The sequence below is a fragment of the Cnephaeus nilssonii genome, assembly GCF_951640355.1.
Source record: "Cnephaeus nilssonii genome assembly, chromosome: 19".
Taxonomy (NCBI): Eukaryota; Metazoa; Chordata; class Mammalia; order Chiroptera; family Vespertilionidae; genus Cnephaeus; species Cnephaeus nilssonii.
The window spans coordinates 22,580,925-22,594,692 of NC_137090.1; the positions used below are offsets into that span (position 1 = coordinate 22,580,925).

Sequence of the window (13,768 nt, forward strand, 5' to 3'; positions counted from 1 at the left end):
GCCCTAACCGGTTTGGCTCCGTGGATAGAGCATTGGCCTGTGAACTGAAAGGTCCCAGTTTCAATTCCGGTCAAGGGCACATGCCGGGGTTGTGGGCTTGATACCCAGTGGGGGACTTGCAGGAGGCAGCCGATCCACCATGATTCTCTCTCATCATGGATGTTTCTATCTCTCTCTCCCTCTTCCTTCCTCTCTGAAATCAATAAAAATATATTTAAAAAATAATAATATTGCAGTGGAAATGGGAGTGCAGCTATCTTTTCAAGATAATGATTTTGTTTTATTTGGATATATACGCAGAAGTAGGACTGCTGGATCATATGGTAGTTCTATTTTTAATATCTTGAGAAACCTCAATAATGTTTTTCATAGTGGTTATCCCAGTTTTCATTCCCATCAGCAGTGTACAGGATTTCTTTTTCTACATATCCTAACCAGAATTTGTTATACCTTGTCTTTTTGGTAATAGTTAGCCTAACAGATGTGAGGTGATATTGTGGTTTTGATTTGTATTTCCCTGATGACTAGTGATATTGAGCACCTTTGTATATCCTGTTGACTATTTGTATGTCTTTTTTGTAAAAATATCCTTTGCCCATTTTTTTAAATTGCGTTATTCTTTTGTTTGTTTTGCTATTGAGTTACATGAGTTCCTTGTATATTTTGAATATTAGTCCTTTATCAGTTATGTAGTTCACAATATTTCCTCCCATTCAATAGGTTTCCTTTCCTTTTTGTTGATGGTTTCATGTTAACACATTTTACATCCATATCACCACATATGTGTATGCCTCTGATGGAATTTATAAATTTTTTTACAAAAAATGAGAATATTCTGAAATATTGTTTTTTCTGCTTCCATTTTCAATGCATATCATATAATTATACTTTTATATATATAAAAATATATATATATAAAAGCTTCTTATAATTTAAATGATTAACTAATAGGTCATATTTATCCCCTATTTATATTTCTTTAATGTATGTATATGGGAAAATCCTACATAATAAAATGGTAATATGTAAATTACCATCACTCCGCTACGCCCACGATTGGGCCAGCAGGAGGCGCAGGGGGCGGGACTCAGGGTGGCCGGGGTAGCTGATTGGGCCAGCAGGACGCTGAGCTGGCGCCGCGAGCACAGCGTCTGTACCATGGCTGCTGGAGGCTTTCGGAAGGCCTGGGGCACCGGCGGACAGCCGGCCAGGTCCCCCGCGATCAAAGGCCAAAGCGGGGGACCTGGCCAGCTGTCTGCTCCAGCGCAAGGCCTTTCGAAAGCTTCTGCAGCGCCGGAGGCTTTCGGAAGGCCTGGGGCACCGGAGGACAGCCAGCCCGCTGGTGCACCAGGTGCATGATTAAATCATGCACTGGGCCTCTAGTTTAGTAATAAAGTATGTACATTTTTGGTTAAGGATTTACTTAGGCAAAATTACTTGAGGTAAAATACCTGAATTGGTAGGCCTGCACATTTTTATATTTATAACTCAATTTTTAATACCTTGAATATTTTTCATTGCTTTAGAGCAGGGGTGGGGAACCTTTTTTCTGCCAAGGGCCTTTGGATATTTATAACATCAATAAAGGCCCGGTGCATGAAATTCGTGTACAGGTAGGGTTCCTAGGCCTGGCCAGCGATCAGGGTCGATCTGTGGGGTGACCGGCAGGGCAATCAGGGGGCCCCTGCTGGCACCTGCCTTGGCTGGCCTGGGGCCTGTGGGCTGGGGGAGCTCATGCATTGAGCATCTGCCCCCTGGTGGTCAGTGCATGTCATAGCGACTGGTCGTTCCACCAGTCGTTCTGCTGCTTGGTCAATTTGCATATTAGGCTTTTATTATGTAGGATTCTTGGGCTATACAAAATTATCATCTTAACCCTTTGCACTCGCTTGCTTTTCTCGATTCCTTTATTCTACTGCTAACCGTGTCGAGTCACACTCGACATCCAAGTGCAAAGGGTTAAATATTAACCTGCTGTATTTGGTCAGACATTTAATTAACACACCTCTGATGCCTTGCCAGGGCCAGAAGAAATGATTTCTCTGGCCTTTTATGGCCCCAGGCCAGACATTCCCCACCCCTGCTTTAGGGTTACCATTATATAATGTTAATGAATAGAAAGTTTCAGAAACAGGACTAGATCTCAACTAAACTTTGCTTTTAGAATAAATTCAATATATAGCTTATAACCCATATTTTTCTTAAAAGCAATGTATACACAAATTTTCCAGTAGTTTTGTTTTGTTTTGTTTTTGTCTTTGGACTACTTAATAAAAGAGTTTACTGAAGTAGAGTTGTTTGGAATACTTGGGAACAGGATTACATAGTCAAAATTTAAACAGGCAGTGCCTCCTGGCCTGTGTTGCTCAGTGGTTGAGCATCGACCAGGAGATCACAGTTCGATTCCCAGTCAGGGCATATGCCTGGGTTGTGGGCTTCATCCCCAATAGAGGGGTGGGGAACAGGAGGCGGCCAATTGTTCTCATCATTGATATTTCTATCTCCTTTCCTCTCTCTGAAATCAATAAAAACATTTTTTTAAAAAGGATAAAAAGATTTTATGAGGATGTGCAGAAATTGAAACCCTCATACATTGCTGGTGGAAATGTAAAATAGTGTAGCTGTTGTGGAAAACAAGTTGGTCGTTCCTCAACATGATATTACCACATAACCCAGCAATTCCAATTTTAAGTATATACTTAAAACATTTGAAAACAGGATGTACACAGATGCTCATAACAGCACTATTCAAAATAGCTAAAAAGGTGGAAACAGCTCAAATCGCTACCAGTGGATGAATGGATAAACTAAATGTGGTTTATACGGACCATGGAATATTATTCAGCATAAAACAGAAAGATGTAGTGATACATGGTACAACATGAATGGACCTCACAAATGAAAGAAGCTATTCACAGTAGGTCACATATTGTATGATTCCATTTGTATGAAATATCCAGAATATGTAAATGCATAGGTACAGAAAACAGGTGGATGATTGTCAAGGGATGGGGAAGGGAATAATAGGGGAAAACTGCTTAATATATAACTGCTTCGTTGGGATGTATTAAAATGTTTTGGAGAAATTGACATAACATAAAATGAACCATTTTAAAGCATACAATTCAGTAACATTTAGTACACCATTTCACATCCACTAGAACATTTATGATAGAAAAGGCAGACGCGTTGGTGAGAATCTAGAGAAACTAGAATAGAACCCTCATACATTGCTAATGGGAATGTTGGATAGTACTTTGCAAAAACACTTCACCAATTTCAAATTATTAGATGTTAGATGGTGAAACAAAAATGTGCTGTATATGTACTTTTGGAATACTATTCAGTAATAAAAAAGCACAAACTAAGGATAACTGATATAATACAGATGAACCTCAAAAACATTATGCTAAGTAAAAGTGGCCAGATGTAAAAGACCTTGTGTTATATCATTCCATTTATATGAAATGTTCACACAAGGGAAGTTTATAAGAGATAGCAAATAGACTAGTGGTTTTCGGGGTCTAAAGGTGATAACACAAATTGACTAAAAATAGGCACAAGATACCTTTTTGGGGTAATTGAAATATTCTAAAATTTGACTGTGGTGATAGTTGCACATGTCTGAAAATTTATCAAAATAATTGAGTTGTGAACTTAATTCAGGTAAATTTTATGATATGTAAAATATTCCTCAATAAAACTGTTTTTAAAATATCAGGCCCTAGCCGGTTTGGCTCAATGGATAGACTGTCTGTCGGCTTGCGGACTGAAGGGTCCCAGGTTTGATTCGGTGGGCACATGCCTGGGTTGTAGGCTCGATCTGCAGTAGGAGGCATGAAGGAGGCAGCCGATCAATGATCCTCTCTCATCATTGATGTTTCTATCTCTCTTTCCCTCTCCCTTCCTCTCTGAAATCAATAAAAATAAAAACATCATCAGTATGAGTGATGCTTGATAGTGGTATTGTGACTCCCTGAAGTTGGCTTATCAGTATTTCACTAATCGAAATTATAGTAATTTCCCAAGTATATCTATTTGTTTCATGTTTTTCCTTTGTAAAAATTGCTAATGATATATTGTGGGTGCGTGGTCATCTGTGTCACATACCATTTGATGTACGAAGTTTCTTTTGTATGTACAGAGGATGGTTAGAACGGGAGAGCAGGTATGGTCTGCAACCAGGACACAATTGGTATATCATCTCCATGCAGTGGTGGCAGCAGTGGAAGGACTATGTCAAATATGTGAGTAAGATTTCTGTTTACCTACCTTTTTTCATAGGATTTTTCAATTCTACAGACTTTGGGTGACTACTGGCTAATAATTAAATGCTCCAACTTAAAGATTTGAAGGGTATAGAAATGATTTCCCATAAAATACTTGCTATGTACGAGGCTCTGTGCTTATAGATTTCCTCCCTGCAACAACTCTGTGAGGAAGGTAATATTGGGCATGCAGGTGCATGTATATACACCTTACATATCTCATTTAGTCCTCACAATCTCTGTGAGGAAGGTGGTATTGTATCTATTTTACCTGTGAGGAACCTGAGGCTGGGACTAGAGGTAACCTGAATTTCTTGCTCAGAGTGGAAGTTCTGGAATCAAATGTAAGGACTGACTTTAAATCCAGGGGCATGTCAACCACATTATACTTCATTATTTCACCATTTTCATAAAAAAATTGAAGATTCTTGGGTGGTTTTCTATTCAAGAAATTTAATTTCAGAAGTAATATTAGAACCCAATTTCTAAACGATAACCTGACATTGTTCCAAATAAAGAGTTAAAGACGAAAGTATTAGTGAATATTCTACTCTTATTTAAAACATACAAGGGATTTTTTTCAGAAATAGAAAACTGAAAACAGTAATTCCAGTAATCAAATTCTCCATTTTGGAGAGTCATTTGATATGTTTTGTTGACTCATTGTCAGTTGCCAAATGATTACTAAGCAAAAAACTAATAATTTTATTCATATTATTCCTATATGTTCTTTTCTGTCATTGTTTATCAGAAAATACAGGTAGATTGTTTACATTATTTTCCTTATTCCATCTGGTTCTTTTTTCCTTTTGCAGAGGTTAGTAGTTTGTTTTCACACATAAAATATGTTAATTGGAAAAGGTAGACTTTAAGTGTCACTAAAGGAGTGAAAGTAGGCATATGACTTCAAAGACCTTATAGATAGATAATGATAGTGATTGTAGATAGAAAATGAGAATATTGGGTAACATGTCCCAGTCTATTTTGAAATTATTTTTGTCTTTATGTTCTTACTTTGACCTTAGAATAAATGGTTATTAATGTCTTACTGGCTACAGACTCAAAGAAGAACCTAGCTTTATGCTTGAGGTATTACTTTTTGCTCCTGTAGGAATATGATAGAGGTCTTGCTCTTAGCAGCACATCTCTTATAAAACAGAAGTACAGCCCTGGCCAGGTGGCTTAGTCGGTTGGGGCATCGTTCCATGTACTAAAGGGTTATGGATTTGATTCCTGGTCAGGTCACATACGTAGATTGCAGGTTTGATCCCTGTTGGGGCACGTGTGAAAGGCAGCTGATCTTGATATCTCTCTTTCTCTCTCTCTCTCTTCCTCCCTCCCTCCCTCCCTCCCTCTCTCCTTCCCTCCCTCCCTCCCTCCTTCCCTCCACTTTCTCAAAAAAATATCCTCGGATGAGGATTAACTAAAAAAAAAACAAAAAAACACACACACAAAAAAAATCATACTTGTAGTATACAGGGTGCAGCAAAAGTAGGTTTACAGTTCATATGGAAAATAATACAGTAATTAATAAATAATAAACTGTGCTTTGTGTACTCACACTATAGACCTACTTTGCCCCACCCTATGTACATATGTGTAAAGCATAAAAAGAAATAGCATCAACACTGACAGAGAAAAAAGTGTATCCTGAAGTTTGATCTATCATAAACCATTCATACAACTTAGAAGAAATCATAAAATTCTCAAAATAGAATTATATTAAAGTTCCACATAGGCTTTTTAGGAATAATTGACTCACATGAAGTGAGGAAATTGTTCAACATGGGGGAAATTTTATCTATTTAGAGACCTATCTTTCTAAAAACACAGTCTTCCAGGATAATTTCTGATAGTTACAGACCAAGAAGTAAGTAAAAACAAAAAGATCCTTTGATGTTTGGGGGGGTGGGGAGGACTTCCCAGAGCAACTGGAAATAACATAGTTAAGTAGCCAATGACTACAATATATGACCATTATTGGCTTGTTCAACATATAGAAGGAAAGTGATGATAACATTAGTTATCTGAAAATGTTGATAATTGCACTGGAAGCCAAGGAAAATGGAAGCAATGATAAGAATAATAGGGCAGAGAAGGGGAAAGAACAAAATAACCTGAATAATGGTGTCAGTTTTAGGCAGTGCCAGACACAGAGCAGTAGATTCCTAGAATAGAAAAAAAAAAAAAAAAAAAGCCAGAGACAGAAGCAGACCACTGTAGTTTGGTACATTGGAAAACAAGTGAAGAAAAGCACTATTCTCCAAGTCTACAGGGTGCATCATTCACTGTGCCATGTTAAAAAACATATGGTATGCTCTGGCTAGTGTGACTTGGTTGGGTGTGTCTCATGCACCCAAAGGTGCCGGTTTGATTCCTGGGCAGGGCACATGGCCAGGTTGCAGGCTTGATACCCAGTAGGGGGCATGCAGGAGGCAGCTGATTGATATTTCCCTCTCACATCGATGTTTCTCTTTCTCCCTTTCTCTCCCTCTAAAATAGAAAATATATATTTTTAAAAAAATTTACCTCCTAATGTCTGACTTCATGATTTTTAGGATGCTAGCCCTGTTGTGATTGAGCCATCATCTGTTCTGAATGGAGGAAAATATTCGTTTGGAACAGCAGCACATTCTATAGAGCAGAGTGAAGATAGAATTGGAGGAGGCAGCCTCAGTTATATGAATACCACAGAAGAGAAATTTTCAGACAATATTTCTACTGCATCTGAAGCATCAGAAACTGCTGGCAGTGGTAAGTCTGACTTGTTTCCCATGGGGTTTAGTCAGGGTCAGTTCTTAAAGGAGTATACTTTGTCAGAGTATGCTTAGTAGAATATTGGGCATCAGGCTTCCATTCACAGAAATAAGTTTTGAATGAAATGGTTATTTATAAGATTCTTGAAAATATTTTTACTGATTAAGCCATATTTCCCCATATTCCTACTAAATTACTTTGTCAATAAGTTTAAATTTGGTAAATAAAAATCTAAATTTCTTTCTTTAGGACTCTGTAATTATAAGCATACTTTTACTGGATTAAATACATTTTCATATCAAATTCTACAGACATGTTAGGCTAGAATTTGGGGGATTGTTTTAAATGTTGAGAAACAATTCATAATGCTTTCCATAATTCCCTTCGGCTCTTGATACCTAAAGCTCAGTGGTTCTACTCTAAGTTGGGGATGATGAGGAAGATGCTTTGGTGTTTTTATGGCTCAACTGAATTGAGTTGATCCCTATTATTCTGCTGACATAAAAGGAGGACTTTCAGTCTTATTCTGTTGTTATTTCATCTTTGAGATTTTTTTTTTCTTTTTCCATGAAGGGAGTAGACAAATTGGACAGAGCTAGCATTTTCTCTAAGAAACTAGAATTTACTGCTTCTCTTTCCCCATCTGACATTACAAAGATCACTTAGCAGTCCTAGCTCTCTCTGATTGGCTTTCATACCAAATTACTTCTTAACCCTTTTAAATGTATATATGTTCTTATTAAAAAGAAAAAATATATATTTTTATTGATTTCAGAGAGGAAGGGAGATGGAAAGAGAGATAGAAACATCAATGATGAGAGAGAATCATTGATTGGCTGCCTCCTGCACTCCCCCCAGTGGGAATCGAGTCTGCAACCCGGGCATGTGCCCTGACTGGGAATTCAACTGTGACCTCCTGTTTCATAGGTCATTGCTCAACCACTGAGCCACGCTGGTCAATCGGGTTTAACTCTCCTTTTGATATATGCTGAAGTTGAGCAGTGCCACACTTAGAAGGTTTAGTGACTAATGGCTAGAATGTTTACCTCAGATTAATATTTAGTTAAGAGTTGAAATTTCTTAAAATACCATTAAAGTTCACAACTCTAAGTTGTCATTAATCATTTTTTGTGTATATATTTTTATTGTAATGTTAATGCCTTCCTTTCAAAGGAAGGATTTATTAGGGGACAATTTCTTACCCCCAGCATTCTTCTGTTGAAATTGTTATTTTAGCTCCTTCCCTTTGGTTTAGACGTCTTTTTTTTTTAATCCTCACCTGAGGATATTTTTCTATTGATTTTTAGAGAGAGTGGAAGGGTGGGGGAGAGACACACAGAGAGAGAAACATTGATTGGTTGCTTCCTGCACACACTTTGATGGGGGCTGGGGGATTGAACCTGCAACTAAGGTTGTGACCTTGATCGAATCAAACCCACAACCCTTCAGACCTCAGGCCAACATTCTCTCCACTGAGCCAAACTGACTAGGCCTGGTTTAGACTTAATACCATCATCTTCCAAAAACATTTGGGATGTGTTTCCAGGTAGAAGAGAAGAATTATGGGAGACTGTGGAAGAGCCCAGTTACTTTGCTATACTTCTTCCTTTCCTATTAGAGGACATACAATTCTTGTAAATTATCAGATATTCTAAGAGGCTGCCCAAATGTTCATGTGGTAACAATTTTTAAAGTTTTTATTTCACCTAGTATTATGTTAGGTATTGTCCAGAAAGAAATACATCTATTTGTATTTCCTAGCTTCAGCACATTTATCAGAATTGACTGTACTGACATGCCAAGAGAATAATAGCATTAACCTAAAACATGGACATTGAATTCATATCTTCAAGCCTATTTATGTATAATAACTAAAAATACAGAGATTCCATCCTCTTATTTCCTTACAGGCTTTTTGTATTCAGCCACACCAGGAGCAGATATGTGCTTTGCTCGACAACATAACATTTTGGACAGTAACAACCAGTGTTTCCTAGGCGCCAATGGGAATATTTTGTTGCATCTCAATCCTCAGAAACCAGGGGCTATTGATAACCAGCCACTAGTAACTCAGGAACCAGTAAAGGTAAATAATTTGACATCTACTTAAAATCATTCTCTTTCAGCTTGCTTATAAATTTTATTCTAGAGATTTTAGCACATAACACTCCCCCCAATGAAGATTGAGCCTGCAACCTGGGCATATGCCCTGACTGTGAATCCAGCTGTGACCTCCTATTTCATAGGTCGATGCTCAACCACTGAGCCATGCTGGTCAGTCGGGCTTAACCCTCCTTAGTGGTCATTTAATTAACCTGTTGTGGATGAAAATCTTTTTGCATAGTATATTTTCATGAGAATATTTTATGATTTAGTACTTGCACAGAGGCAGTGTAGTGATCCTTGGAAATATTCTCATTCTTACTTAGAACAGCTACTGTGAACAGCTACATTAAAATGTAGTTTCATGTGTCTGTGGAATTTTTCCCCCAAAATAATATTTTATATTGTCTGAGAGAAATCTGTGAAAACAAGTCTTATTATTTCCAAATGCTCTGATGATTTTTTTTCAAATGATTTGCTTTTTGAGTTCCCTTTCTTAGTTTGTTTTGAAAGTTAAAAATAAAAATCTTATTTAGAACATGAAACTGAGTAGTGACATGTGTGTTTATTCTTCTGTGTCTAGATTTTGTTAAAACACAAGAGACTGTAATATTAAAAATCAACATTTACATTTTATTCTTTTAAGGCTACATCATTAACACTTGAAGGTGGTCGATTAAAACGAACCCCGCAGCTGATCCATGGAAGAGATTATGAAATGGTCCCAGAACCTGTATGGAGAGCACTTTATCATTGGTATGGAGCAAACCTGGCTCTTCCTAGACCTGTAAGTATAGCCAATAGTGCCTATATAAGGAGCAATCATAGATGGGGTCTTCTATTATTTTTATAAACCTCACTATCCACAATTTAGTTCTTATAGTAGTAGAGTACTCAATACCTGTTAAAATCAGTTGAACAACTTTTGGGTTTCTTCTCATTCATTCATTCATTTTTTCATACATTTATTGAGTGCTGTATTAACCATACAATGATGTGCCTATAGGAATGGGTGGCTTTTATGGAGTGGAGGGAATAATCACTGGACTAAATAAAGTCAGGACATAATTAGCTAGGCTATTAAATAAGTCATCCACATAAATGCAGACATTAGGATAATGTATGACATAGACTAAAGCAGAAGTCTGAGAGCCAGTGCTAATAAGTTTAGTAGGGGAAGTGGAGCATAATTTACTTCTGAAACTGCTTTTCCCATTAACTACAAAGGCATCCAGTGAGGGATCAGGTTTATTTTCTAGCTGTTGATGGATTTTTGTGGTTAATCTTTTGAAGGATAATAGGAATTCAAAGCTAGTAAATGAATTCTGATTGTTGCCATTACTAGGATGAGTCATTTAGAGCAGCAGTTGCCAACCTTTCAGACCTCACGAACCACCAGTGGTCTGCAGACCACCAGTTGGCGACCGCTGCTCCAAAGGTTTCCTTTAACCAACGGTCGCCAACCTTTCAGACCTCACGGACCACCAGTTGGCGACTGCTGATTTAGAGCATAAGTAAAATCCTCTGAAGTAATTAAAGGACTTCGAGAATATAATACGAAATTTTAGTGATTTATGCAGCATCATTTGTTGTGCTTATACAAGTAAACAGCAGGACTCGTTACCTTTACTCGATACCCTCAGCAGGACTCTTACATTCTTATACCAGGAAGGTTTTTCATAGATAAGATATAAGTTAATCACTTCCAGTTACACAGTAGAACATAGATAGTAAATATTTATATAAACGTTTTTTATCCTCACTACTAATACAGGAAATAAAATTTTAAGTAAATGTATAGTACTCTTTATATGTATTCAACCAATAGGGTATTTTTAAATGATGTCGATAATAAGATTTTATGAGAGTAGTACATTCATATATTTCATAGAATATTGTTAATTACTACACTTTGGGTGGCAATATGACCTATATAATTAATGGCATGAATACTTCCATACTTTTTGACCTGTAATTTCAGTCCTAAGAATTTGCCCTTTAAAAGACCATCATTTATATATATAAAATATGTAAAAGTGAAAAGTTATGGTGTGAGGGTAGTAAATTATAGATAATAAATATTTAAGTTTTTAAAAATACATATATTTTTATTGATTTCAGAGAGGAAGGGAGAGGGAGAGATAGAAACATCAATGACTGAAAGAAAATGAGTGATCAACTGCCTCCTGCATGCTCCCTACTAAGGATTGAGTTTGCTACTGAACCTCAACCTCCTGGTTGATAGGTCAATGCTCAACCACTAAGTGACACCAGCCGAACAATATTTAAGTCATTTAATTTTGATATTACTGATTTTAAATGAAAGGGGGAAATACCCACCAGGAGTTCTAATCTTAGAAGATAGATTTGGAGCAGAAACTTGGGTGTTTTTAAATCCATGTAATTTAATTCTATGAATTTCTGTAATCTAACTGAAAAATAAATAGCAAACCTATTGAACATTTTAGATTTTAAAACTAAATCTCAGAAGTTTAAAAAAATTGCAAGTTTTGTTTCTTCTTTTACAGTAATCACTTTATATCTTTTAAAACAACAGGTCATCAAGAATAGCAAGACAGAAATCCCAGAGCTGGAATTATTTCCTCGATATCTTCTATTCCTGAGACAGCAGCCTGCCACTCGAACACAGCAGTCTAACATCTGGGTGAATATGGGTATGATGAGCCTGAGAATGTTTCCTCAGCATTTACCAAGAGGTAACTTAAGAATGCAGCAAGAATATCATGCATTTTCTTAAAAAAAATAAAACCAAGTTGCTCAAAGTCTGGTGCCACTGTACCAGTAAATCCTTTGTGGGGCTTAGATCTATGGTCATGCGCAAGACTAGATGGGGTAGAGGGAAAAATCTCAGCAGCACACTTGGAAGGGTCATTTCCTCTCCTGGTTTGTAAAATATACAACCATAATAAATAGAAATATATCTTACATACCTTCTTTGAGAACAAGCCATTATAAATTATTTGCTTGACCTAATTTAGAGTCAACCAGTCAATGACTTCTCTTTTCAACTCCACTCAAATTTTTAGAAGTGATTTCTTTGGCAGTATCATGTTTGTTTGTTTTTAATATTTCTGGTGTATCTTGGGTTAGTTTTTGTGTTTTCTTTTTTTTTACTATATAAAACATGATACATTTTTCATGCTCAGTCTTAGGAACCTGTATCTTATGAGACACAGATAGCAAAGGATATATTTTTGAAAACAAATGAAGCCTATCAAAATGACAAATAAGTTCCAATTTTAATGTGTTATATATAAATAGTTCCCCTTTGATTTCTCTATAAAGTTGTTTTATTTTTTAAAAATATGATTTATTGATTTCAGAGAGAGGAAAGAAGAGGGAGAGAGGGATGGATAGAAACATCAATGATGAGAGAAAATCATTTATCAGCTGCCTTCTGCATGCCCCCTGCTGGGGAATAAGCCCACAGCCCAGGCATGTGCCCTAACCTGGAATCAAACCGTGACCTCCTGGTTCATGGGTCAATGCTCAACCACTGGACCACACTGGACAGGCCAAGTTAAATTTTATTGATAGGCAGGACTCACTCTATGTTTTTGCTTTGCAAATATTCAAAATTGTTCTTCAGCAGAAATAATGAACTCATCCATTTACGCAGAGTCTTAGACTTTGTGTTAACAGTTCCACAATGTTATTAAAATTAGTATAACTTAGTATGTAAGAACTACCTATGAACTCAAACCAACCCTAACGTACCATCCCTCCTTTGAAATCAAGTAGGATTAATTTAATGCCTTCCTTGAAGGTTATATTCAAATAATATATGGAGCTTCTTACACATATTTTTTGGTAAGAATTATAGCATAGCAGTGGCCTCTGCCTAACCAAACTTTGTCTTTGGGGAAAACATCAAAACCAGGGAACAGTGAAATAGAATCTCTAGGAAACTTTCTTGATTTAATTTTCCATGAATAAAAGTATTTGCCTTGCTTTCACGGCATCCATAGCACATACCTTTTTCAATTCTCCTTAAAAGATAACATGAGAGACAAAATGTGTTATTGGGCTTTAGTTAGTATTCTTTGCAACTCTTGTGCTGATCCTAGATTTTTGCTGCTCTGTAAATTCCACTAGATTTGTTGATGCTATTCAAAAGCACAACATTTTGTATAAGTGGCTGCCTACTTAATGAGCTATGCTATAAAAACTCTAGAATTCAAATAAATTTCTTATGTTGCTTAGGACAATAGAAATTGACTTGGACACTACATTTGCAAATGCTTCTGAATCCTAGAACTAGGTAGTTATTATGCTCCAAATTTGTTCTTAATTTGAAATTTTATTCCTTACTAATTAGTTGTGAAATCAATCAGTAATCATTTTGAAGTTTATGAAAATATGCTTTCTTGCTGTAATCTTATAACTAATCCTCTGATATATAATTAGAGAAATTTGCTCTTTTGTTTTCTTTTAGTGATTGTCCTTTGCTTGCTTATAGTAAAAGATTTGCTTTGCTATGGGTTTAAAATTGATCATGGTTGGGTTTTGTTCTGCTTTCTCATTACTCTGTTTATTATAGCTGTTTACTAGGCTCTTTTATTCCTTTTGTAGTGACAAGTAAACAAACCTTGCCACAGTTATAATGACTTAAACATAGC

General features: G+C 36.5%; 1 protein-coding gene across 2 annotated transcripts in view; it reads left to right on the plus strand.

Moving 5' to 3' along the window:
* The window catches only part of USP32 (ubiquitin specific peptidase 32), a 119,997-nt gene that overhangs the window by 70,389 nt on the left and 35,840 nt on the right, over positions 1–13,768 (plus strand). The window contains exons 12-16 of one of the 2 annotated variants that reach the window (XM_079796980.1): positions 4,145–4,247; positions 6,827–7,022; positions 8,936–9,111; positions 9,775–9,915; positions 11,686–11,845. In XM_079796980.1, the coding sequence (XP_079653106.1) occupies positions 4,145–4,247; positions 6,827–7,022; positions 8,936–9,111; positions 9,775–9,915; positions 11,686–11,845 (776 nt within the window). The remainder of the gene's footprint in view (positions 1–4,144; positions 4,248–6,826; positions 7,023–8,935; positions 9,112–9,774; positions 9,916–11,685; positions 11,846–13,768) is intronic. The other variant, XM_079796981.1, reaches the window with a different exon arrangement.